Source organism: Schistocerca nitens, chromosome 1 (assembly GCF_023898315.1).
Source record: "Schistocerca nitens isolate TAMUIC-IGC-003100 chromosome 1, iqSchNite1.1, whole genome shotgun sequence".
NCBI classification, from domain to species: domain Eukaryota; kingdom Metazoa; phylum Arthropoda; class Insecta; order Orthoptera; family Acrididae; genus Schistocerca; species Schistocerca nitens.
The window spans coordinates 395,475,884-395,502,813 of NC_064614.1; the positions used below are offsets into that span (position 1 = coordinate 395,475,884).

Sequence of the window (26,930 nt, forward strand, 5' to 3'; positions counted from 1 at the left end):
TGGAAGCGAAACATGGATGATAAATAGTTTGGACAATAAGAGAATAGAAGCGTTCGAAATGTGGTGCTACAGAAGAATGCTGAAGATTAGATGGTTAGATCACATAACTAATGAGGAGGTATTGAATAGGATTGGGGAGAAGATAAGTTTGTGGCACAACTTAACTAGAAGAAGGGATAGGTTGGTAGGATATGTTCTGAGGCCTCAAGGGATCACAAATTTTGTATTGGAGGGGAGCGTGGAGGGTAAAAATCGTAGAGGGAGACCAAGAAATGAATACACTAAACAGATTCAGAAGGATGTAGGTTGCAGTAGGTACTGGGAGATGAAGAAGCTGGCAGAGGGGAAGAGTAGCATGGAGAACTGCATCAAACCAGTCTAAGGACTGAAGACCACAACAACAACAATATATTAGTAATGACTAGGGCAAAATTTCATATTGAGGCCAGTGGTGCCTCGTAATCGTAGTTCCGCAGTTGACTTACGAACTGCAGCGCTGTGTGTGTGTGTGTGTGTGTGTGTGTGTGTGTGTGTGTGTGAGAGAGAGAGAGAGAGAGAGAGAGAGAGAGAGAGAGAGCGAGCGAGCGAGCGAGAGAGAGAGGGGGGGGGGGTGACAGCAGAGAGTTGGGAACCTAGATCTTCGTTTCTGGTTTATGAGAATTACCCATGCAACCACCAAGCCATAATTTAAATTATTTTGAGAAATACATACCGACTGAACACTGCTGCCAATTTAATAGTAGAATGGAAATGGAAATGAGGGTTTGGTGCCACTGGCTGGGAGGCCCCTTGCGGGGCAGGTCCGGCCGACTTGGTGCAGGTCTTATTACATTCGGCGACCTGCGCGGCGGATGGGGATGAAATGATGATGAAGACAACACAACACCTAGTCCCTGAGCGGAGAAAATCCCCGACCCAGCCGGGAATCGAACCTGGGCCCGTAGGACGGTAACCCGTCACACTGACCACTCATGTAACGGGTGGGACAATACTAGAATAATAATCGCAGACTAAGTACGGTTATATATTTAGCAAACTGTTGTCCATTGTACTGAAATATGCGGTTTGGGTAGTATCATGCCTCGACAAGATATGTAGGTTTCCTATACACGACGATTACAGTTTCTCCACGTCCGCTAGCTGCTGCGTAGACTGACTGTTTCGGACACGCAGTTTATTAGTAACAAGTCGTTCACCAAGGTAACCAAGTATCGCATTCAAAGAAGAAAAGACTTGTCTACGGAGCAACTAGCTCCAACTCCTCCACTGGCGATCGTGGCAGTCAGTCGCGATCCTGAATAACAAACAGCAATGGGAGACGTTCCGGTTACGGTCCGTTAGCGTCCGAAGTCAGGTTCACTGCCGAGTAGGTGGTCTAGCGCCATGAGGCGATGCCTGTAACTTCGACGCTCGGTAGCGACATTGGATGACATGTCCTCAGGTTGTTCCTCAAGACACTCTTTAAACCCCTCGATGTTTGTTGACATGGTTTTGTAGCACCCTGCATAAATGTCACAAATAAAGCGACACAAAATCTACCTCAAATTCTGTCTGTGCACATTTCAGGTAGGTCCATCAATATATATTTGTATCACAAATATTTTTACCGCTTTTTATCTCACGTTACCGTCATGTAATTTCTATCACCCAAGTCCATCCGTCTTGTATCGAGGATATACGGCGAATCAGTTTTTACATTTTTAGAATGACTCAAACTGAAGAAAGAAGTTACGCTTATCACCTTTCAATGAAAATAATCTGGATCTTCTACAGTTCTGTAAATAACGCTTCCGTTCGAATCGTGTTGATCATAAACCAGTTCATTATCTACACGTTTCGTCCGCGAAGAAAACGAGAAGTAATAACGGTGGAACAGAAACAAGCCGGCCGAAGTGGCCGTGCGGTTAAAGGCGCTGCAGTCTGGAACCGCAAGACCGCTACGGTCGCAGGTTCGAATCCTGCCTCGGGCATGGATGTTTGTGATGTCCTTAGGTTAGTTAGGTTTAACTAGTTCTAAGTTCTAGGGGACTAATGACCTCAGCAGTTGAGTCCCATAGTGCTCAGAGCCATTTTGAACAGAAACAAAATATGTTAGTATTCACGAAGTAGAGATGGTATCTAATTGGTTAAGTTACTCACCGATGGCTTGGCACTGCAGTATCTTGGTGCGTCCTTCGCCGATGATGCTGTTCGTTGACGACGGCTGTGTGACAAAACGGGGAGCCTGTGTCGGGTCTGCAAAGAAATAAGACAATCCGATGAGAACTACTTGTTATTTCCCACAGAGATAAGCAAGTGACATACACGAAATTCCAAATAATTGCATTATTCCGTAATCTGATTTCCCGCGGTAGCTTCGGTTTTCCATTTGCAATGAAAGTTTAAATTTTCAATTGGATCAAAACTAGTCTCATACATGACAGTCGTTTATGCAGTGTTTGCAAAATAGTTTCAAAACTGAAATTAATAGACCATCAAAGTAGCAGCGAAAACACATAACGATAAGTTGGGTGCACACACATCTTGGAAATGATTAGATGTAATGTTAAGATATAACAGTACCTTGTGTAGTCATGAGATGGGACTGTGAACCATCCAACAAGCTGCTTACAACGCTAAGCACGATAAGAAATTTGTTGATAGCACGATGACATCCAGTGGACTAGGAGAATGGATTACAATGAATTATTATCAAAATAATGGAAGCGAACACCAATAAAATAACCTAGCACAACCTCCATCACGGAGGCAACTCGCAGAAACAGTAAAAAGGTTCTATGCTCGTTTATACACACGTAATCGCACTTTTTCATGGGATTAAAATATGATAACATGCAAATTTTAAGCTGCCTGTATTATGAAAAGAGTACATAAACAGGTGTGTCCATTATGCATATATAACATTCTGCTACAGCATCAAGCCACTGCTTCATGACAGTATATGAACTCAACTTAAATGGAAGGTACTGCTTGCAGCAGCATAAGACTGGAACTTTTTACACACTGGTCGGGAAATCACCTGGTTGGTCACTCGTCGTACGTTATATGGTGAAAAACACTGCATATTTTAACCATCTCTTCGTGTGATTAGTGGGATTACCGTTTAAGGGCAGAACATTAAGACGATAAGTTGTCTTCGAGTTATCCTCTAGAGATGGCTATATTTCGAAACAGCTGCCCGGGATGCGGTCTTCCGATCTTGTCCCAACCCTGCCGCGAGACAGCCAATAGCCGAAGTTCATAAATAATGCAAATATAAGTAACGTTTCTAGGATATCTTGCTGATGTTCAACGAGATTAACATATCATAATATCCTAATTCTGAAATTCTCTGATAAATGCAGCCTTCTTTAAAACTGTAAAAAGCTCTGAGGGGCGGCTGTGTGGCCTTCCGGCCAAAATTCACAATAAATAAATAAATAAAAATAATTCACGTAGTTATGATCCACTAAATACGAGGAGCGTTCAATACGTGATGCAACACATTTCTTTTTTACGTGAAAGCGTGTTGGTTTTACTCGTGATTCCGATACACCATATTATTCTCCTCTCTTTTGGCTACAAAATCATACTTTTAAACATAATCTCCGGTCAATGCGAAGGCCTTACGCCATCTTACTGGGAAAATCGGTATGCCCGCATGGTACCACTCTACTGGTCGACGTCGGAGCCAAGGTGTTGCTGCATGACTAATCTCCCCATCATCCACGTATCGCTTCCCGCGGAAAGCATCCTTCATTGGACAAAACAGATGGAAATCGGAAGGTGCGAATTCCGGGGCATAGGTCGGACGAGGAAGCACAGTACAATGAATTATTGTGACTTGTGTGAGGCTTAGAGTTGTCAAGGAGAAGGAGAAGTTGAGCAGCGAGGTGTCTGGCTGTGCTCCATCGATCACCTCGAATAAGTGTGTCCGCGCGTTCCAATACTGCAGGAGTCGAAGTTGTGTGCTGCCGGGCCGCTCATGGGAGATGGGACAGGTTTGTGCAACTTTGTTGCGATAATGACCAGGCACTTCGCCCAATGATTCACCGTGCTTTTGTTCACTGTGAAGTCTCCTTAGACACTCTGCAAGCGTCTATGAATATATGCGATGCTCTGGTTTTCCGCCAAAAGAAACTCAATGACAGCTCTTTGTTTGGAACGCGCCTCCGTCACAGACGCCATTTTGAAGGCTACGTATAGCACTGCCACGTATCGAAACTTCATGAAACCATAAGGACTGAAGCAGGAGTATTCCACAACGTTTCACATAAAGTTACACATTATTTAAACTATAATCGGCCGAGAAAAATGCGCTACATCAATTAATGAACGTTCCTTGTAGTTTTCGGCTTTGCATGATGCACTGGACGATGTCTCCACTTAAAGCCTTCCATTCTTCCGTGTTAACTCCATTGCCTTTGGTCTGCGGCTGTCGTAGATAAGTTCAAATTGTCCTCATTTCATATGGATAAAAATTATCAAACACAGTCTTCAAAGAAATTCAGCATCGAAGTTCACCGCTCTTGAAAACTAGATGTGTAACATCAATCAACTTGAATAGTTGCAACTGCAGGTAGATAAAAACTGCCAGGTCGCCTGTAGAACAGAGTAGAGGGCAGAGCAGAAAAATACCTACTCAGCTAACATCTTCAGATTTGGAGTCTGATACACGATTATTTTTGTAAAAACAATTATACCAAATAATTCTATCTACAAAGAGAAGGAAAAACTGAAAAATTACCAACTGTTTTCAAATGCACCGTACAATCGGAGTACGAATCCTGGCTGGCACAATTTTGAAGAATTAGTTGCAATTTCCATTGTCCAACGGGAAATAATCAACCATGTTCCTACGATGGATATTCTTTATTCCGAGCTTCCTGCGCACCTTCAGACACCCGACCAATCACCAACGGAGCAGCTTCGATAATGCCATATTCGTGCATTAAAACTATGTGGTCTGATGTCGGCATCGGACATTATTGCAGAATATTGTGCATTACTGTAGAATAATTGTCCACCGTGGGGGACTACCGCACGGTAGAACACACAAATACGCGCAGGCAAATACATTTGAACTAGTTAACCACACCATTAAGGTAGAAGGAGAGCCATTTACACAAGTGGAGCCACGCAGAGGAAGTTTTGTAGCCAACGACTTTGGACAATAAGGGTAGTAGTCGATACACGCCATAACACCGGCTAAAAACCTCATAAACACACCTTCTGGAATGATAGTCATCTTGTTTTATCCTGACAACCGAGCGAGAGCGCTTTTATACACTGAAGAGCCAAAGAAACTGGTTCACCTCCGAAAACCCATATCGATGATGTTTCGTTGAATGGTTTATACGCTGACACTTGTTGATGGCCCAGTAGCGAGCACGCAGAAAAGTCGCAACACGACGCGGCATGGACTCGACATACGTCTGAAGTAGTGCTGGAGGGAAATGACACCATAATCCTGCAGGGCTGTCCATAAATCCGTAAGAGTAGATATGCTCAATGATGTTCATATTTCGGGAGTTTGGTGGCCAGCGGAAGTGTTTAAACTCAGAAAAGTATTCCTGGAGCCACTCCGTAGCAATTCCGGACGTGTGTGGTGTCGCATTGTCCTGCTGGAATTGCCGAAGTCCGTCGGAATGCATAATGCACATAAATGGATGCAGGTGATCACACAGGATACTTACGTACGTGTCACATGTCAAGAGTCGTATCTAGACGTATCAGGGGTCCCAAATCACTCCAACTGCACACGACCCACACCATTCCAGAGCCTCCACCAGCTGACATGCAGGGTCCATGGATTCATGAGGTGTGTCTCCATACCCGTACACGCCCATCTGCTCGATACTATTTGAAACGACACTTGTCCCATCAGGCAAAATGTTTCCAGTCATCAACAGTCCAATGTCGGCGTTGAAGGGCCAAGCCGAGGCGTAAAGCTTTATGTCATGCAGTCATCAAGGATACACGAATGAGCCTTCGGCTCCGAAAACCCATATCGATGATGTTTCGGTGAATGGTTTGCATGTTGATACTTGTTGATGTTCCAGTAGTGAAATCTGCAGCAATTTGTGGAAGGATTGCTGTTCTGTCACGTTGAACGATTCTCTTCAGGCGTCGTTGGTTCCGTTCGTGCATTATCTTTTTCCGGTCGCAGTGATGTCGGAGATTTGATGTTTTACCGGATTCCTGATATTCACGGTACACCTCTGAAATGGTTGTACGGGAAAATCCATATTGCATCGATACCTCGGATATGCTGTGTTCCTAACCTGTCATTGTAGCAGCGGTAACCGATCTGACAATTGCGCCAGACACTTATTGTCTTATTGTCGACAGCAAAGCCGTATTCTGTCTGTTTACATTGTATTTGTACAGAAACCAGATGGCAGTTATAAGAGTCGAGGGGCATGAAAGGGAAGCAGTGGTTGGGAAGGGGATGAGACAGGGCTGTAGCCTCTCCCCGATGTTATTCAATCTGTATATTGAGCAAGCAGTGAAGGAAACAAAAGAAAAATTCGGAGTAGGTATTAAAATCCATGGAGAAGAAGTAAAACCTTTGAGGTTCGCCGATGACATTGTAATTCTGTCAGAGACAGCAAAGGACTTGGAAGAGTAGTTGAATGGAATGGACAGTGTCTTGAAAGGAGGATATAAGATGAACATCAACAAAAGCAAATCGAGGATAATGGAATGTAGTGACCAACCAGGTTAAGTCGGGTGATGCTGAGGGAATTAGATTAGGAAATGAGACACTTAAGTAGTAAAGGAGTTTTGCTATTTGGGGAGCAAAATAACTGATGATGGTAGAAGTAGAGAGGATGTAAAATGTAGACTGGCAATGGCAAGGAAGAAGAAGAGAAATTTGTTAACATCGAGTATAGATTTAAATGTCAGGAAGTCGTTTCTGAAAGTATTTGTATGGAGTGTAGCCATGTATGGATGTGAAACATGGACGGTAAATAGTTTGGACAAGAAGAGAATAGAAGCTTTCGAAATGTGGTGTTACAGAAGAATGCTGAAGATTAGATGGGTAGATCACATAATTAATGAGGAGGTGTTGAATAGGATTGGGGAGAATAGAAGTTTGCGGCACAACTTGACTAGAAGAAGGGATTGATTGGTAGGGCATATTCTGAGGCATCAAGGGATCACCAATTTAGTATTGGAGGGCAGCACAGTGGGTAAAAATCGTAGAGGGAGACCAAGAGATGAATACGCGTACACTAAACAGATTCAGAAGAATGTAGGTTACAGTAGGTACTGGGAGATGAAGAAGCTGGCACAGTATAGAGTAGCATGGAGAGCTGCATCAAACCAGTCTGAGGACTGAAGACCACAACAACAACAACAACAACAACAACAACATTGTATTTGAATACGCATGCCTATACCAGTTTCTTTGGCGCTTCAGTGTTTATTGAGTAGGTCAAACAAACAATATCCCAAAAATGTGTCGTTATCCCACTCACTGTTTACCGACTACTGTCACGGTACGTCTCATATCGACTTGTGACTAGAATGCCACCGTATCAGAGGACTAGTATGCGCCAGTCCAATCTACACAAGATTTCGTGAGACTAATGTCGGAACGAGCACCTTTTTCTACTTCCATTCTGTCCAGGTTTGAAAGCGAGCTAGCCCACAGTGCGGCGGTACTAGTTGTAGCGGATGATCGCCCCAGGCGCCGTCGCGTTAAGGCCAGGAAGCCGGCGCGCTTTGGCTATCGGCAGATGGGCAACCGTGCAGCGCACTGGTCGTGATTTCCGGCGGCCGGCGAGCAGATAAGCCCAGAGTCGAGACCGGGGCCTCGCAGGCGTCGACCGGGTTCTAGGTCGCCGATTCCTCGGCGGCGCCTTAGCTGGCCGCGCCGGAAGGACGCGCCTCTGATGGCTCGGGCACGTCTCGAACCTCGGTTCGCGGGCTGACGAGCGTCGATTCTCTCGTCGAGGTTCGCTATGCTCCGCTGATGGCATGCGCCAGTGCCGCAATGCCACAATTTGCTCTTGAGAAATGTGACAGACTTGTTTTCCGCGCAGAAATGGAAGGGAGGAATTTTAGGATTTTTCGTAGAGTCGACAACGAGGTACGGAGAACACGATCGGACAGAAGAAGAATGGGTGCAGGAAATTGCTTCTGTCTTTCGCCAGGAAACCGAGTGAGGTAGCGCATTCTTTGGACAGTGAACTCGCAATTAAAAGAACAGTGGTTCAAATCCCCGACCGGCCATGCTGGTTGAGATTTTCCGTGGTCTCTTCAGCATTCCTCCCTCTTTGGGCCAACATTACATGAACAGGAGTTTGTTATTCCATAACGTTTTTATATTTAAATGTTAGCGTTCCAAATTTAATGACTTAAGTTTTTCTAAAAAGCCCACATAGGTAAAAGATTCTATTTTTCTTAGAGATAGAAAGAGAGCGAGAGAAACTTCCCCTTCTTATAACATAACTTGTTACACCTGTGTCAATGGTTCAAATGGCTCGAAGCACTACGGGACTTAACATCTAAGGTCATCAGTCCCCTAGAACTACTTAAACCTAACTAACCTAAGGACATCACACACATCCATGCCCGAGGCAGGATTCGAACCTGTGACCGTAGCAGCAGTGAGGTTCCGGACTGCAGCGCATAGAACCGCTCGGCTACACTTGTGTCCCTTGGGTCCATATCATCTGTGTGTTTAAAATTCACAATGTGTACATATAACGGTAGTTATTTCGATCTGTCTGAGATACATGTATAATCTTCTTTTTTAAAATAAGTAACAAAGCAGGTTTAGCTTGTTTATTGTTGAAAGGAGCGAAGTTACTCAGCAACACAGTACGTTCTAACTATAACGACATTATTGCTACCAGTACTGTTTCATCAAGTGTTTGATACGGGCACACTATCTAACTTTCCATGTATCTAATATAGTAATTTCTGCGCAGCCAACATGACGAAACGATTTCTTTCTGATGAGCAGTTGAAAGCACACGTAACCGCATCTGACAGTGTGGACAGAACCTCTGAAGAAGAAAATCACACCAGTGACGATAGCATTCATCGGACATCTGAATCAGAAGATGCTTCAGATTCTGATACCCACACGGCAATGTGCAAGCAGTGCAGGTCGTTCTGTTAAAAGGCAAAAAATATTATGTCGAAGTTAGAGCCTTTGCCACACACTGGAATATCATACAGTGGAAATGTTATAAAACTGACACCGCTTCCAACAATATATGCTATGTCCAAAGTAAGTGAAGTAAAATCCTCTTTTCAAACTCTTACGAGCCATAATGTTCAGAGTATTGCATGGGTCAAACGATTTATTGTGACAACAGGGAAGAATGAGATGAAATTACACTTTAATCCTACACTGGTTTGTTATTACTGACTGCTATGTGTAAATCATATGATGACTCAACAAAGAGACTATGGAAGCAAGTAGACCCATCCTTCCTACCATAATGCCACAGAATCAATTCTTTTGAATCTCAAAAGTGGATGGATATACTTTTGAAACTATATAATCCTGGTACAAACGTAACCGTAGATGTGCAAATAAAAACTGTATTTAAAATTATAATACCTTTTAAAAAACTTGTTAGTATAATGCCGATAAATACCAATCGCGTCATAATGACCGGAAAGAACACGTGTCTACGGCTTTTTAACGAACGGTGCACGGTTAAATCGCTCAGGCAAAAGCTGGGACGGTTCCATCAAAATGGACACGGCGCATTTCTCCCCTAATCCTTCCTCCAATTCGAGATTTTGCGCTTCGTATTTAATGTCCTCATTCCCGAAGATGCGTTCTAAGCAATAATCTTCCTTCCTACCTTCCTTACCGAATGAACCATACTGACACATTCCTTATGCAATTTTAGGAAATCTGTGTGAATGCGGAAAAATTCAAGCAAAGTTAACCTGCCACCAAAATACAGTGCTGTGTCACGTGAAGGAACAACTGCTAGCCACGATCAACGCAAACACACTGTCAGAATACTATGGTAAAAACGAGAGCCGCTGCTAAAAACTGCTTAATGTTTGTGAAATGGTGTTCAGTTTGACTACAGCTGTTTCTTTGATTTTATGAAGTACACTGCTCTCGAACAAAACAAATGCATAAGATAACTGTGACGCTACCACAGTTTTACTTCCTGAAATCAAGAACGATGTGTCCATGCCATTATTGTTGTGCGTTTTAGTGTGTAGTTACGGTTTCTAATCCGACGACTCGTTTGCTGCCGCTCTCCCCTATAGTCTACCTTCTGCGAGGCTCTTCATCTCGGCTTCAACAGTCAGTTACTTGAAACTGACGTCCATTTGTTTACGATAGTCTACCATAACAGCCCTCTACCATTTTTACTTCTACAAACATCCTTCAATTACCAAATTGATAAAGCCTTGACGTTTCAGTATGAGTCGTACTATACCATCCCTTCTCTTACTTACGGGATGTGTGAATATGGAGTATGTGGGCACTAAATTTATTACGACTTTTCGCATTATACAATACTGGCCATTAAAATTGCTACACCAAGAAGAAATGCAGATGATAAATGGGTACTCATTGGACAAATATATTATACTAGAACTGACATGTGATTACATTTTCACGCAATTTGGGTGCATAGATCCTGAGAAATCAGTACCCAGAACAACCACTGGGCATTGAGTCAAACAGAGCTTGGATGGCGTGTACAGGTACAGCTGCCCATGTAGCTTCAACACGATACCACAGTTCATCAAGAGTAGTGACTGGTGTATTGTGATGAGCCAGTTGCTCGGCCACCATTGACTGGACATTTTCAATTGGTGAGAGATCTGGAGAATTTGCTGGCCAGAGCGGCAGTCGAACATTTTCTGTATCCAGAAAGGCCCTTACAGGACCTGCAACATGCGGTCGTGCATTATCCTGCTGAAATGTAGGGTTTCACAGGGATCGAATGAAGGATAGAGCCACGGGTCGTAACACATCTGCAACGTAACGTCCACTGTTCAAAGTGCCGTCAATACGAACAAGAGGTGACCGAGACGTGTAACCAATGGCACCCCATATCATCATGCTTGGTGATACGCCAGTATGGCGATGACGAATACACGCTTGCAATGTGCGTTCACCGCGATGACGCCAAACACGGATGCGACCATCATGATGCTTTAAACGGAATCTGGATTCATTCGAAAAAATGACGTTTTCCCATTTGTGCACCCAGGTTCGTCGTTGAGTACACCATCGCAGGCGCTCCTGCCTGTGATGCAGCGTCAAGGGTAACCGCAGCCATGGTCTCCGAGCTGATAGTCCATGCTACTGCAAACGTCGTCGAACTGTTCGTGCAGATGGTTGTTGTCTTACAAACGTCCCCATCTGTTGACTCAGGGATCGAGACGTGGCTGCACGACCCGTTACAGCCATGCGGATAAGAGACCTGTCATCTCGACTGCTAGAGATACGAGGCCGTTGGGATCCAGCAGTGCGTTCCGTATCACCCTCCTGAACCCACCGATTCCATGTTCTGCTAACAGTCATTGGATCTCGACCAACGCGAGCAGCAGTGTCGTGATACGATAAACCGCAATCGCGATAGGCTACAATCCGACCTTTACCAAAGTCGGAAGCGTGATGGTACGCATTCTCCTCCTTACACGAGGCATCATAACAACGTTTCTCCAGGCAACGCCAGTCAACTGCTGTTTCTGTATGAGAAATCGGTTGGAAACTTTCCTCATGTCGGCACCTTGTAGGTGTAACCACCGGCGCCAACCGCTCTGAAAAGCTGTTCATTTGCATTTCACAGAATCTTCTTCCTGTCGGTTAAATTTCGCGTCTGTAGCAAGTCATCTTCGTGTGTATCAATTTTAATGGCCAGTAGTGTATTTCAAGTTTCAATAGACTAAAGAACAGCATAAGGCAACAGCGATAAATGTCGTTCCATAAACTCCAAATTCACACATTTTCTGATACATATTTTCAGAAGAAAACTACTAACTAACTCCGTCTACAGGCCGCAAGCGACCCATCGGGACCATCCGACCGCCGTATCATCCTCAGGCGAGGATGCGGATAGGAGGGGCATGGGGTCAGCACACCGCTCTCCCGGTCGTTAAGACGGTTTTCATTGACCGGAGCCGCTACTAATCGGTCGAGTAGCTCCTCAATTGGCATCACGAGGCTGAGTGCACCCCGAAAAATGGCAACAGCGCATGGCGGCAGGATGGTCACCCATCCAAGTGCCGGCCACACCCGACAGTGCTTAACTTCGGTGATCGCACGGGAACCGGTGTATCCACTGTGGCAAGGCCGTTGCCATTTTCAGAAGAAATGAAAAAAAAAACCCTCTATGGTACTGATGACTAGCTTTTACTCCGTGCCCCACGTGAAACATACATCCCACGAGAGCCCACGGAGTTACGCTTCTACATGTCTCCACACGGGTTTTATCTTCACAGTTCAGCGAGGACTGGATGGCACAAAGCCATAAAATGAAAAGACTGTCTTTTCCCCTGGCTTCTCGGGCATGGCAGAAATGTTCGCTTATCAGCAGTAATGCCGTGCAAGTGACGAAATGATTTATCACTCAGAGCTAGTGTAGCGAATGATCTGATGTTTGCCCCAAATCCGTTTCGGTAGCACATCGACGAGCTGGTTTTAAATCGATCCAGTCCGCGGAAAAGTCAACTCTTATGTTTTCCCAGCTACCTTTCTCTCCTTGTTTCAATAACGTGACGAATACGAGAACCCGATTTCGATTTTCGTCGCTAAATGGCTCTGAGCACTATGGGACTCAACTGCTGTGGTCATAAGTCCCCTAGAACTTAGAACTACTTAAACCTAACTAACCTAAGGACAGCACACAACACCCAGCCATCACGAGGCAGAGAAAATCCCTGACCCCGCCGGGAATCGAACCCGGGAACCCGGGCGTGGGAAGCGAGAACGCTACCGCACGACCACGAGATGCGGGCCGTCGCTAAATATTCGGCATGTCTCTCTCTAAAACGAGTTGCTGATAATAAAACTTTCGCGATTCGAGGCACACTCTGAACACAGGTGTGTGTTTAATCTCTATTCCTTCGTCTACTTGATATCTCGTCTTGTATTCTGACAAGAGATGAGTATGTAACAACAACGACTCTGTACTATTGTACATATAAGTAATTCTTTTCACATGATTTTACGATAAACTTGTGTAATTGATGTTCTGATTTCATTTCTTTTTGTTTCATGCCATTATGTTAAGAAAACTGGAAATAAGTTTCAATGTGAATATTAATGTTTATGTCAAATGTCCAGTAATATTGTAACAGAACTGAAATGTAACAAATGTTGAAACTGTTGTAAGATGTTTAAAATTGTAACTGTGCGTCTGGTCCATACGTAGGCAATGTGTTAGGATATGTAGAATGCAAAACCTCGGGTGAATACCCGGTCTGTCAGGGAGCGGTAAAAAGTGGATGGCAGGCGAGCGCGGGAAAATGCGCGCGGGCGCTGCACGGCACAACGGGCACAGTAGTAGTTGGAGTTTGGCACTGGTTTGAGCAACACCTTCTGGAGCGAGGAGGCTCTCCTGGAAGACGTAGCTTCACTGAGCCTCGGGTATGCCGTTCCGACGCCCACACAGCATGGCAAAATTCCATAGGCACTAAATGGAAAAGTATTGCGACGCTAAGAAGAATTAAAGTGCCGATACGTCAAGAACCATAGCTGTGGTTGTATGTGTGCTCTGTACCTCGCCATCTTGCCGCCCGCCAACCGCCGCATCGATACTAGCTGGTTGAATCTTTTAGTACTGTATTCGTATGGATCAGAGAGTGAACTGTGTTTGTTTGGTGCAATAATAACCTAAATTTTACCAGAACTTTTCCATCATTTAATTTTCCTCACAACTAATCTAGACATGGTCCCGAAATAAAAATTAAAAATTGTGTTAAGAATAATTATTTGTAAAACTAGCTATATTAGAATGGTGTTTAAAAAAAATTTTTGTTAATGAACCAGTAAATGAATAGCGAAGGTCTAACGAAGTCGAAAGATAACTTTGGTATTGATATAGTAATGAAGTTTATTATTTCGAGACAGATTTAAAGGCATTTAAATGAGCAGTAAATAAGATGAAAAGAGTAGTACCTTATATACCGGAAATCTTGAACGAGTAAGAAATTCAGTAATCATTTTTTTAAATACAGCGATCATAACAGTTTCAGCCCCCCCCCCCCCCCCTCTTATTCACTTGAATTCTGAAGTGTTCTAAATTGGTTTGACCAGAAAAAGTTAAAATCTATATAAAAGTCAAAATTTATCAGTGTTTTATCCCTATCAAAATTGACATTTTGTGTGTGGCATGAAAGTACAATTTATAGGGTAACCTATGCCCGATTATAATCAGATTAATAGACAGTATAAAGTTTTGTAGTAAACATTATGGTGTAGTGTTATGTATTTATGGTTTTCCACATCAGTACAGAACGTGAAACTATCAGTTCAATAGATTTTCTGGTTCTAAAATTCTACTATATTATGCAGTGTTGCAACTTGCTGTTTTGCATGAATATATACCAACTTGTACAGGGAAGAAACTCAGTTAATGCCTAATTAGGCTGGCGACCGTATTATCACATTGGTAGCGTCTTCTGGGTTGCTTTTGATCCATCCTGACGTGTAATTGCATTTCGAACTTACTTGACGGATCATTGTTATTACAGAGTGGCTGTAAGTCTGATTTGCCACCACTGAGGTACCCGCGGTCGATATCTATGCGAAAATCCATTCTCATAAGGTGAATCCCGCTCACTTACCATAGCACAGGCTTTAACGAGTACTGTGTCAGGGATTACAAGTACTTCTTTCCGTTATCACGGTAAAAATAAAAACGCGTTCTGGATACAGCAAGCACACTGCACCATCTTCTGTGTAAATTTGCATAATAATTCTTAAAACACTAAGGGAATCGGATGAGCACTCTCTTTCTTCGTCTGTGTAAATACTGAATACACAGAAAGAGTGAAACTGAAGAACTACAATGGTAGTTCTACATTCCTGGTCGATACCAAATGTTGCCTGACGTTCAATATGCATGGCTGCTTGAAAGCGAGACTGGTGGTTGTTCGTTACGGGGCTTGCATCACGAAATATTAACCTACAGAGGCAGAATAGAACCGATGGGAGGAGCGTATGGAATACACACGGTAAAGTATACTCGTAGATCTGTAGATCCGATATAATTAAATTTTCCTCAAGACATTTGAGTCACGTCAGCAGAACTGAAAATTTGGTGTCAAAGTAAAAGTCAGGATTCCTGTACTGAACAGCAGCGGCAGAAAATGACAATTTCACGTGACGGTACGGTGCACGAAAACTATTACAGTTATGCGATTTGTCTGCCCCCACAGCTGGGAGAGTTGCATAGGATCGTGGACAGAGTACGCATATTCCCGCACCAAGCCAAAGGCGTCTCCAGCCACTGTTGATACGTCAGTATCGTCTGTTGACGCACACCACCTTTTCAGATGCATCTCGGTTCCGTCTGGACCACTGCAATGGTGGAATGTGCTCGACATGTTATGTAGAGGAACGCCATGCTCCCGAGTAGGTAAAGAATTCGAGAGGACGGAGGGTCAAAATTATTAAGGTTTTCCGTGATTTCCTTAAAACACTTGAATCTAAAGCCGGGATGGTTCTGTTGAAAGGGCGCTACTGGTTTTGCTCCCCCATCCTTCCCCAATCCGAGCTTGTCCTCCGTTCCTAATCTCGATGTCGACTACGTGACATTAAATCTCAATCTTCTCCCTTCCGGCGTAGACTGCCCGCCTCCTTAGCTGTGTGGTCAGCGTGCCTCACTGCCATTCAGTGGGCCCGGATTCGATTCTCGGAGACTGGGTATTGTGTTATACTCGTCATCATGTCACGCAAGTGGCCCGATGAGGCGTCAAGTGAGAAGACTAGTAATGAGGCGGCCAAACTTCCCAAGGTGGGCCATCACTGCCATACGATCATCATCAGCGCCATCCGGAGTAGACTACAGCATCATGCGGCACGGCCATGTACAATGATGGTATCACAGCCGACTACTGAACTTGCGGGTACTCCATAAAGTGATGTTACTACTATTGCTCGTAGCAATTACAGTAGTTTATTTACATGTGTATGGAACTGCCGAAGGCTTCGGTATAAATATTTATGAAGGGTAGTCAAAATTTTAATTACCGAGTTTTAAGCACGAAAAATTAATGTTTTTCTTTAAATGCACGTACAGGTCTGCTGTCCCAATACACGCTGAAGTCGCAAATCTGGGTGCTATAACGCCGCAGCACGCCGCTAAAGAAGTCAAAACAAAATTGCACAAGCCAAGTACAGTGTAGTACGGTCCAGTAATTTATTCTCGCCCTTGGTCTACGGGTAGCGTCTTTGATTATTAATCAAAACGTCCTCTTAAAGTTTGATTAATAATCAGCACTTGCAGCCGAAGATTTCCGGTATTAGAAGTCACCCTCATTCTGCCAACGGGATTATCAAAGGGGGCGGAGGAGCGGAGAGAGGTTCAGGGCACTCCTTTGTCTTGGGGTGGGAAACTGCCCGTAAAGGCGGGAGAATCAGCAATGATCAACAGTACGAGGATGCAGATGGCAATGGAAACCACTGCATTAAAAATACATAAAGTGTATCCACACGACATTTGACCTGTGTCATGATGATCTCTCCATTGGCAAAATATTCCGGGAGGGGACTGCCAAAGGGGAGGCGACCATGAGAAAAAGATTGAATATGAGAAAAAGGTTAAATAACCAACGAAAGGATAACGTTCTACGAGTCGGGGCGTGCAATGTCAGAAGCTTGAACGTGGTAGGGAAGCCAAAAACTTTGAAACGGGAAATGCAAAGGCTAAATCTAGGTATAGTAGGGGACACTGAAGTGAAATGGAAAGAAGACAAGGATTTATGGTCGCATGTGTATGGAGTAATATCGACAGCACAAGAAAATGGTATAACGGGAGTAGGATTAGGTATAGGAAGGTAGAGCAGTGAGTGTTACTGCACAAAATCTACAACCTGACTAACAGCTACGCGCTGACGAGGATAATTGCAACACTCCTACAGAACCGGCGTTTTTTCGTGGACTTCCAAGGAAAACTCAGCCGATGGAGAACTCAAAAGAACGGTCTCCCTCAAGGAAATGTACTGTCACCTATTTTATTTAATGTGTACAAAAGACTAATTGAGTTCTGTGATAAATTTCAGATAGTAATTGCGAATACTCTCTTCAAGAATCACAAGAGGAGGAGGTACACTTGGTAAAGGCCGTGTGATACGGGAAGATTTCAGTTAGATTACATCATGGTCAGGCACAGATTCCGAAATCAGATACTGGGTTGTAAGACGTACCCAGGAGCAGATACAGACCCACACTCAGACCACAACGTAGTTTCGGTGAAGAATAGGTTGAAGTTTAAGAGATTAGTCAAAATAACCAATACGCGAAGAAGCGGAATACAGAAGTACTAAAGAATGACGAAATACCCTTGAAGTTCTCTAAGGCTATAGATACAGCAATAAGAGCTCAGTAGGCAGTAAAGTTGAAGAGGAATTAACAGCTCTAAAAAGGGTAATCATAGAAGTTGGAAAGAAAAACATTGGTACAAAGAAGATAACTGCAAAGAAACCATAGGTAACAGAAGAAATACATCAGTTGATCGAAGGAAGACGGAAGTACAAAAATGTTCATGAAAATTCAGGAATATAGTAATACATGGAATTCAACTGTTAAATGCAGTGGAGAGAGCGGATAGGTGGAAAGAGCACACTAAAGGCCTGTATGAGGGGGAAGATTTGTCTGATGTGATACAAGAAGAGACAGGAATCGATTTAAAAGAAATAGGGGATCCAGTATTAGAATCAGAGCTTTGGAGGACTTAAGGTCAAATAAGGCGGAAGGTATGGATAACATTCCATCAGAATTCCAAAAATCATGTGGGGAAGTGGCAACAATACGACAATTCACTTTGGTGTGTAGAACGTATGAGCCTGGCGACATACCACCCGACTTTCAAAAAAAATATCTTCTACACAATTCCGAAGCCTGCAAGAGCCGACAAGTGCGAGAATTATCGCACCATCAGCCTACCAGCTCACGCACCGAAGTTTCTGACAAGAATAATATACAGAAGATTGGAAAAGAAAATTGGGGATGCGTTAGATGACGATCAGTTTGGCTTTACGAACGGCAAAGGCACCAGAGAGGCAATTCTGACGTTGCGGTTAATAATGGAAGCAAGACTAAAGAAAAATCAAGACACGTTCATAGGATTTGTCAACCTGGAAAAAGCGTTCGACAATGCAAAATGGTGCAAGATATTCGAAATTCTGGAAAAAATAGGGAGAGATGGGTAATATACAATATCTACAAGAGCCAAGAGGGAATAGTAAGAGTGGACGACCAAGAACGAAGTGCTCGGATTAAAAAGGGTGTAAGACAGGGATATAGTCTTTCGCCCCTTCTGTTCAAATTGGAACATCGGAAAAGTAATGATGGAAATAAAAGAAAGTTCAGGTGTGGAATTAAAATTCAAGGTGAAAGGATATCAATGATACGATTCGCTGATGAAATTGCTATACTGTGTGAAAGTGAAGAAGACTTACAAGATCTGCTGAATGGATGAACAGTGTAATGCGTGCAAAATATGGATTGAGACTAAATCGTAGAAAGACGAAAGTAATGAGAACAACGAGAAGCTTAACATCACGTTTGATGCTCACCAAGTAGATGAAGCTATGGAATTCTGCTCACAAGGCAGCAAAATAACCACTGGCGGAGGGAGCAAGGAGGACATCAAAAGCAGGCTAACATTGGCAAAAAGAGCGTTCCTGGCCAAGGGAAGTCTGCTAGTGTCAAACATAGGCCTTAATTTGAGGAAGAAATTTCTGCAAATGTACTTTTGGAGCACAGAATTGTATGGACTGGGGGAACACCATAACAGAAGATAATTGAAACAATTGAGATGTTGTGCTACAGTGCTACAAACGGACTGATGGGTTAAGGAATGAGGAGGCTCTGCGCAGAATCGGAAAGGAATGTGTGGGAAACACTAACAAGAGGAATGGACAGGATGGTAGGACTTCTGTTAAGACATCAGGGAATGACTTCCGTAGTACTGTTCTGTCTGGCCAATCCAGAATACTTCTTTGGCCACCTAATAACCATGAAGTAGTGATAGGAGTATTACTATGACTCCTAGAGAAAGGTGCAAGGCACGCAATGGAAACGTGTGGATTCACCACTGCCAAAAGGGGTGAAGACCCCACCATCATCGGGAATAGTGACGCTGCGTGGTTTTTGGGACTGCGATGATATGTTACTAACAGTCTGTTACTAATGGACTAACAGTCACAGGAGCACGTCATGGTGAAGCTTCATGGAAAAGTGTACTTTTCCTGCGCAGTCACTCAAGTTGTTTATTTAGGCATCAAATTTTGTCTCGTCCTTTATATTCTCCTGGCATGGCACTGAGAGACTTCATCCTCTTTCCTCAGATGAAGAAACCATTACGCAGTAGGATTATCGAGGCGGAACGTTTCCTGACTGAGTCAAAATAGAGATTCATACAACGAATGTCTTCGCCAAGTCATCCATCATTGATAAACATGTTGCACTGGAGGGTGAATATTTTGTAAATTTGTGGTAAGGTCTTATGGGACCAAACTGCTGAGGTCATCGGTCCCTAAGCTTACGCACTACTTAATCTAACTAACTTTATCTATGGACAACACACACACCCATGCCCGAGGGAGGACTCGAACCTCCGACGGGGGGAGCCGCCCGGGCCGTGACAAGACGCCATCAGACCACGTGGCTACCCCGCGCGGCAGGGTGAATATGCAGAAAAGGATAAACACCACCATCATGTTTCATAGCCACAGCTACATTTTTCCGGGTAATCTACTACAGTTCACAATATTGTGCAAACATGACGTCATTTTGACGTCACACGCGCTTATCGAAGATCGCAGTAACTGCTATCGACTTTCGGTTAACATTTAATGCTGGTGTTTGGGAAACACCATAATTGATTCAGTAATTTCGTATCGTAACTTGCGTATTATCAAAGTACGCCGTTTCAAGGCAATGGCAGATTGAAGATTTATAAAAACGTCATTCTTAGTACGATTTGTTATAATAAAACCTACATAATGACGCAATGGTGATTAAAGCCTTCATGAGCTCTAAGTTACAATGCAAGAGGCAAACTACACATAGTTCATTGTGGTGTAGTTGTTATAAGAGTAGGGTCACGGAGTGAAATGTAGGTAAACAGCAGGTGCGCGTCCTGCCGTAAATGAAACTTTTTTCTTTCGTCATCACCTTGCTACAAGGTTCTGGGACTACGTTACTGAGTTAACAGAAGTATTTGCTGTAACATTCGATGTTATGTAAATAAAAGGGTGCTCCCTCTCTCTCAGGAGTGAATTGTCATTACAAATTAAGCATGAAACACGCAACTACGAATAAAAATTCAAACCACATTGATCATCTGGTAAACCAAACTATCACTCAGAATTAAAGAAGTGCAGAAAACACTGTCACATCTGTAACACAATAAAAAGGCAAAGACTGCAAATGGAGAAATCCATTGAGATAAGAGACTTTGTCAAAGGGTACATTATTATTACGCAGAGCCTGTGAACAAGTAACTCCAAAAGGGCGAAGCTAGTCGAATGTTCACGTGCTACTGTTGTGCGCATCTACGGAAAGAGGTAGAAGGGCAGCAAAACTACCACTAGGCGCTAAGCGGTTGGACATCCACAACTCTTCACAGAACGTGGTGTTCGGAGGCTTGTCTGTTCTGTAAAGTAGGATAGATGGTGATCTGAGGAATCTCCGCCGAAAGAACACAGCGCTGGTGCACGTACAGGTGTTCCAGAGCACACCATTCATCGCACATTGCTGATCTATATTGTTCAATGTTGGTCCAATGACATCGTCAATTACGACTGCAGCCTGCAAGGGCATGTCAACCAATGGAAACGTATCGGGTCTTCGGGTGATTCCCGTTTTTGCCACACTAGGACGATGGTCGGTTCCACAAACGCCGCCATCGAGGCGAAGGCGGCTTGAAACGTGCAGCACGCTACGGAAGCAGGCTGAAGGTAGCAGTAGTATGCTGTGGGAGATCTTCTCCGGCGCTTACATGGGACCTGCGGCAGTAATCGAAGACAAGCTGACACCTGCGAACCATCTGCATCCGTCTTCCCCGACGGCTATGTCATCTTCAGCAGTTATAAATGTTTCGGAACCGAAGCCGCGCTACAGTCGTTTAAGGGGCATTATAGTGCTCAGCGTCTCAGCGATCAGGTTCGACTGATGTAAGTCCTATGGAACCCACATGGGTCACTAGCGGGCGCCACTGCCGCGTACGCAAATCGGCGGCCGATTATTTACGCGGATTACGTGATCTTTGACACATACCTCCACAAACCTACCAACAAACTGCCGAATCCAAACTGTGCGAATCAGTGATGTATTTCGTTGCAAAGAAGGACAATCAAGCTATTAGGCAGGTGGTGATCATGTTTCGCTTCATCAGGGCATAAACGACGTAACTTCGAAGTTAACGTGGAGTGCAGTAAGGAAAAAGTGTAACCTCCTGTTCTCTCTGTTTAATGTGAATGTTAGTTCTGAACGTCATATACGCCTCGTGTGTTGTCGACCGATTGATCACAAAAGTCGATAGCTGTTTCCGTCTTCGATACAGCGTGTGACGTCACGCTGCAAGAAATCTTGTGAACTGCAGGTTAATTTATATTTCCGAGGTCGCCGACTGGCTGCGGCTCGTGGCGTGCCGTGAAGACAGCGCCGGTGCCCCCCGCGCACCTGTGTGTTCCCGCGAGCGGCTCTCCAGCTGTGGCGGCCGCCTTTGTCAATACGGAGCCGCCGCGGGCGCCGGCCGCTGCCTCGCCGTGGGAAAGCACGTCTGCACGCCCGCCGCCGCAACACGTGCGCTTCACAGGCCACGTAAACACCGGCCTCTCCAGAAGACAATCGCCGCAGTATACTTCGCTTTGCACTCACCACACCATCCGGGTACGTTAATCTCTTTCTATATTTGCGCTCCGCGAGCCACCTGACGGTGGTGGAAGGCACTTCGGGTACCGTTACCATTTTCCTATTCCACCGGTGAAGGATGCGTTATGTACGTATACCACAGGAGTTGGCTCATATAACACTCTCGTGAATACTGTAACGGGCGATCGGGTCGTTCAGTCGAGAATTGGCAATCGAGCAAAATCATCGTGAGCATTGAGGCACCCATCCAGTCGACGAACCTGGTTGAAGATACCTGTTGGGTAAAGAATTCCGTAACTGCCTGCTGCACGTACTCGTCCGACAGGGATCGTCGATCTTTCAAGGTCTTTTTTAAGGGAGCGTAGGCGTAATGGCATACGCACGGACTATAAGGAGGATGCTCGAGTGTCTCACACTGGAGTTAGCGTAATTTCTGCGTTACTTCTTCTATATGGGGACGTGCGTTATCATGAAGTAGCAGCAATCCATCTCGTAGTTTTCTCGGACGTCTCGCCTTAATCGTACGTCGTAATGAGGGAGACAGCACGTTCCTTGAAACCAATAACGCAATGTTCCCCGGTAATCAAAGAGCAGGGTGAACATCACCTCTCCAGCACACGACTGGCTCTTGAACTTCTCTTGAGACGAGGGGACAATGGATAACAGTACTGCACCGTCGACGCTTCCGACACCGATTCCGAGTGGTGGCGCCAGTTTTCGTCGACTGCAACACTGCGCTCAACGAACGTGTTGCTATGTGTCTAATCGCGACTAGCACAGAATTCATTCCACAACGGTGATTTCCGACAACCATGCTGTCCCATGCGCATTCTTCGTTCTCCGATGGATGTCTACCGGTTTTATCATTCGGCACCCAAATGGTTCAAATGGGTGTGAGCACTATGGGACTCAACTGCTGAGGTCATCAGTCCCCTAGAACTTAGAACTACTTAAACCTAACTAACCTAAGGACATCACACACATCCATGCCCGAGGCAGGATTCGAACCTGCGACCGTAGCGGTCGCACGGTTCCAGACTGTAGCGCCTAGAACCGCTCGGCCACTCCGGCCGGCACGACTTTTGAGTAAACTGTGTCCGGTAGCAAAGGCAAATAATAAAACGCTACTTTAGTACAAGGGTCGAAGTTTCTTGAAGCTCTTTGTTTGCAGAGATGAACAGTATAAGTGTAAGCAAAGATGTATTAGAAGCTGATAAATGCAGAGAACAAAGAAAATAATGTTGCTAATAGTGACAAATTTACAGTCTGGAACCGCGCGACTGCTACGGGCGCGGGTTCGAATCCTGCCTCGGGCTTGGATGTGTGTAATGTCCTTAGGTTAGTTAGGTTTAAGTAGTTCTAGGGGACTGATGACCTAAGATGTTAAGTCCCATAGTGCTCAGAGCCATTTGAACCATTTTTGAACCACCTCGGCCGGCTCGGCGCCCAAGAAAAGAATGACAGCACGTTGGTCCTCTTTTGGCGCATTTGGTGATAACGCCGCCATAGTTCACGTTTCCCTATTTATTACACCCATGTCGGAAAGACACGAATGCCACATTCATACCTTGGCCACATGTCGGTGCTTATTTAGTCGTACTGAAGTCACGCTACGTTGCATATAAACTGCAGCAAGGCCCTCAAACAGAAATTTTTTGATTGCCCCTTCTACATCTACGTGATTACTCTGCAATTCACAATTAAGTGCCGGGGAGAGGGTTCAATGAACCACCTTCATGCTGTCTCTCTACCATTACACTCTCGAACGGCAAGCGGGAAAAACGAGCACTTGAATTTTTCTGTGCGAGCCCTGATTTCTCTTATTTTATCGTGATGATCTTTTCTCCCTATGTATATGGGTGGCAACATAATGTTTTCGCAATCGGAGGCGAAAACTGGTGATTGAAATTTCATGAGAAGATCCCGTCGCAACGAAAAACGCCTTTCTTTTAATGATTGCCACTCCAATTCACGTATCATGTCTGTGACACTATCTCCTCTATTTCGCGATAATACAAAACGAGCTGCCCTTCTTTGTACTTTTTCGATGTCATCCGTCAGTCCCACCTGATGCGGATCCCAAACCGCACAGCAATACTCCAGAATAGGGCGGACAAGCGTAGTGTAAGCAGTCTCTTTGGTAGACCTGTTGCACCTTCTATGTGTTCTGCCAATGAATCGCAGTCTTTGGTTTGCTCTACCCACAACATTATCTATGTGATCGTTCCAATTTAGGTTATTTGTAATTGTAATCCCTAAGTATTTAGTTGAATTTACAGCCCTCAGATTTGTAGGACTTATCGCGTAATCGAAATTTTAGTACTCATGTGAATAACTTCACACTTTTCTTTATTCAGGGTCAATTGCCACTTTTCGCATCATACAGATATCTTATCTAAATCACTTTGCAAGTTGTTTTGATCATCTGATGACTCTACAAGACGGTAAATGACAGCATCATTTGCAAACAATCTAAGACGGCTACTCAGATTGTCTTCTATGTCGTTAATATAGATCAGGAACAGTAGAGGGCCTATAACACTTCCTTGGAGATCGCCGGATATTACTTCTGTTTTACTCGATGACTTTCCGTCTATTACTACGAACTGTGACCTTTCTGACAGGAAATCGCGAATCCAGTCGCACAACGGAGGCGATACTCCGTGGGCACGCAGTTTACTAAGACGAAACGCGCTGTTCTTCGTCAGACATTCTTTATTTCTCCTATTAACCTAACAAGGGTCCTAGACTGAGGACCAATACTCAAGAATCGGTCTTACAAGCCTCCTCATTCGTGGATGAAACCTGGCGTCTGCTTTTCCTACAGTTAGTTTATGTGGTCATTCCGCTTTAGGTCTCTTCAGATAGTTACTCAAAGTATCTTGCGGTTATTACCGTTTCCAGTGATTTTTCGCCAACAGTGTAATCGCCTATCTATGCGCTGTCCATTAAACTTATTTATCCTGCATCAATGGCCAATACTTTTCAGATTTTCCTGCATTTCGCTACAGTCTTCTGACGTTGCACTCTTGCTATAAACAAAAGAATTGACTGCGAACAGTCAAACAGAGCTTCCTTGCTATCCCTGGATCATTTTTACACACTGAGATGAGAGAAGTCATAGGATACCTCCTAATATAGAGTATCTTGAGAATGTCTCTATTCTATGACACGAATAGTTTCGGCGTGGCATTACCGCCGCCCTCTGGTCCCACCACTGCTAAAGGAATATTCGATTTCCTTGGCGCATTTACTGTGGGATCCTTGTTACTAGCACACGTGGACTAGCTTTCATCAGGAATTTATACTAGACGCCGTGTTGCCTCCAATTTCCGTAGTTTCATTTGAATGGAAGAGAAAAATTTTTTCAAGCTGCTCACCATCACTGCAAAAGATATTTATCAGCAGGACCTAAACATGAGCAATTCCATATCTTACAGAAAATTTCATAATAGCAAAAACTTAAAGTGTGTAACTTGTGTTTACTTTCTGACTTAAACTGGCAGTCACATTAAGATTTCTGGACACTGGGAAAAAAATTGCAACAAGAGCTGCAGTAAATACATTATTTGTAACAAATAACATCGGCTTTTGAAATAATATTTCAATTAAATGAATAAGAAAGACCCAGAATCTTTTAGAAAACAAAAGATGAAAACAAATTGGGCGGCGGTGGACGCGAACCTGCCACTTCTCTGTTCACAGCTCACAACGCTATCAACCGCGTTACACATTGAAGTGCCGGGCCTCCTCATAATTACATACACTGTCTAAAGATTGTATCTACAAAAGTCATTATTTGATAAATAATATGTAAAATGTACCAAAAAGTTGCGATTTTGATAGATCATCATAGTGCCTACCACTGAAAGGGTACACTTTCGTAGCACACAATTTGCAAAGCTAAAAACGTTAACTACATATGAAGGGCTTACTTCAATAGTGGTACAAGTCCATTATCGTTCATTCTGAGATACAGAAAAAAAAAATGGCTCTGAGCACTATTGGTCTTAACTATAAGGTCATGAGTCCCCTAGAATTTAGATCTACTTAACCCTAACTAACCTAAAGATAGCACACACAGTCATGCCCGAGGCACGATTCGAACCAGCGACCGTTGCTGTCGCGCGGTTCCAGACTGTAGCACATAGAACAGCTCGGCCACCTCGACCGGCTGAGACACAGAGTCCTAAAGTTAAATGAGCACTGAAAAATATGCAGCTGAGATACCAGAAATATTCACTATATATTCAAGTATATATACGTGAATATTTCTGGTATCTGCTGAAAAATATGCAGTTGAGATACCAGAAATATTCACTATATATTCAAGTATATATACGTGAATATTTCTGGTAGCTCAAATGCAGATTCTTCAGCGCTCATTTAACTTTAGGACTCTGTAACTCAGAATGAACAAAAATGGATTTGTACCACTATTGAAATAAGCCCTTCATATGTACCTTACCGATATATACACATTGTGGCTAAAACGACACGTTTTCGAGAGATCCTCAATTTTGTTTGAAACAGCTTATATTCGTACACGTAGTCTATGAGAAAGAAAACCCACCAAATACGTTGTTTAACGCCACGCAATATGGCGGACCAGATCCCTCATTTCACGCTCCGCAGTCTAGTGGAGCGTGGAATTCAACGCTGTAACGTTACCAGCTCCTCCTCCACGTGCGTTTTCACACCCCGTGACAGGATGGCTTTAATAACCCTAGAAGCAGAGTTACATGGTGTTCTCGTGATGTGTCATGAGAACTTTTAGTAAGTTATGAGCGTGAGAACGGCGAGTTATAAAGCCGCCTCTAGGAGCGAGGAGCTGGCGCGTGGCCCTGGCTGCGTGCCTCCGCAGCAGCGGCAGCGCGTGTCCAAGTGCCGCTTGTGCCGG

General features: G+C 44.1%; 1 protein-coding gene and 1 pseudogene across 1 annotated transcript in view; both read right to left on the bottom strand.

Annotated features, from left to right (window-relative positions):
• Nucleotides 1–26,930, bottom strand: part of LOC126249469 (protein sidekick) — a 452,637-nt gene that overhangs the window by 152,806 nt on the left and 272,901 nt on the right. The window contains exon 2 of the mRNA XM_049951126.1: nucleotides 2,140–2,235. Within this exon, the coding sequence (XP_049807083.1) occupies nucleotides 2,140–2,235 (96 nt within the window). The remainder of the gene's footprint in view (nucleotides 1–2,139; nucleotides 2,236–26,930) is intronic.
• On the bottom strand, nucleotides 12,169–12,285 carry LOC126208831 (5S ribosomal RNA; annotated as a pseudogene).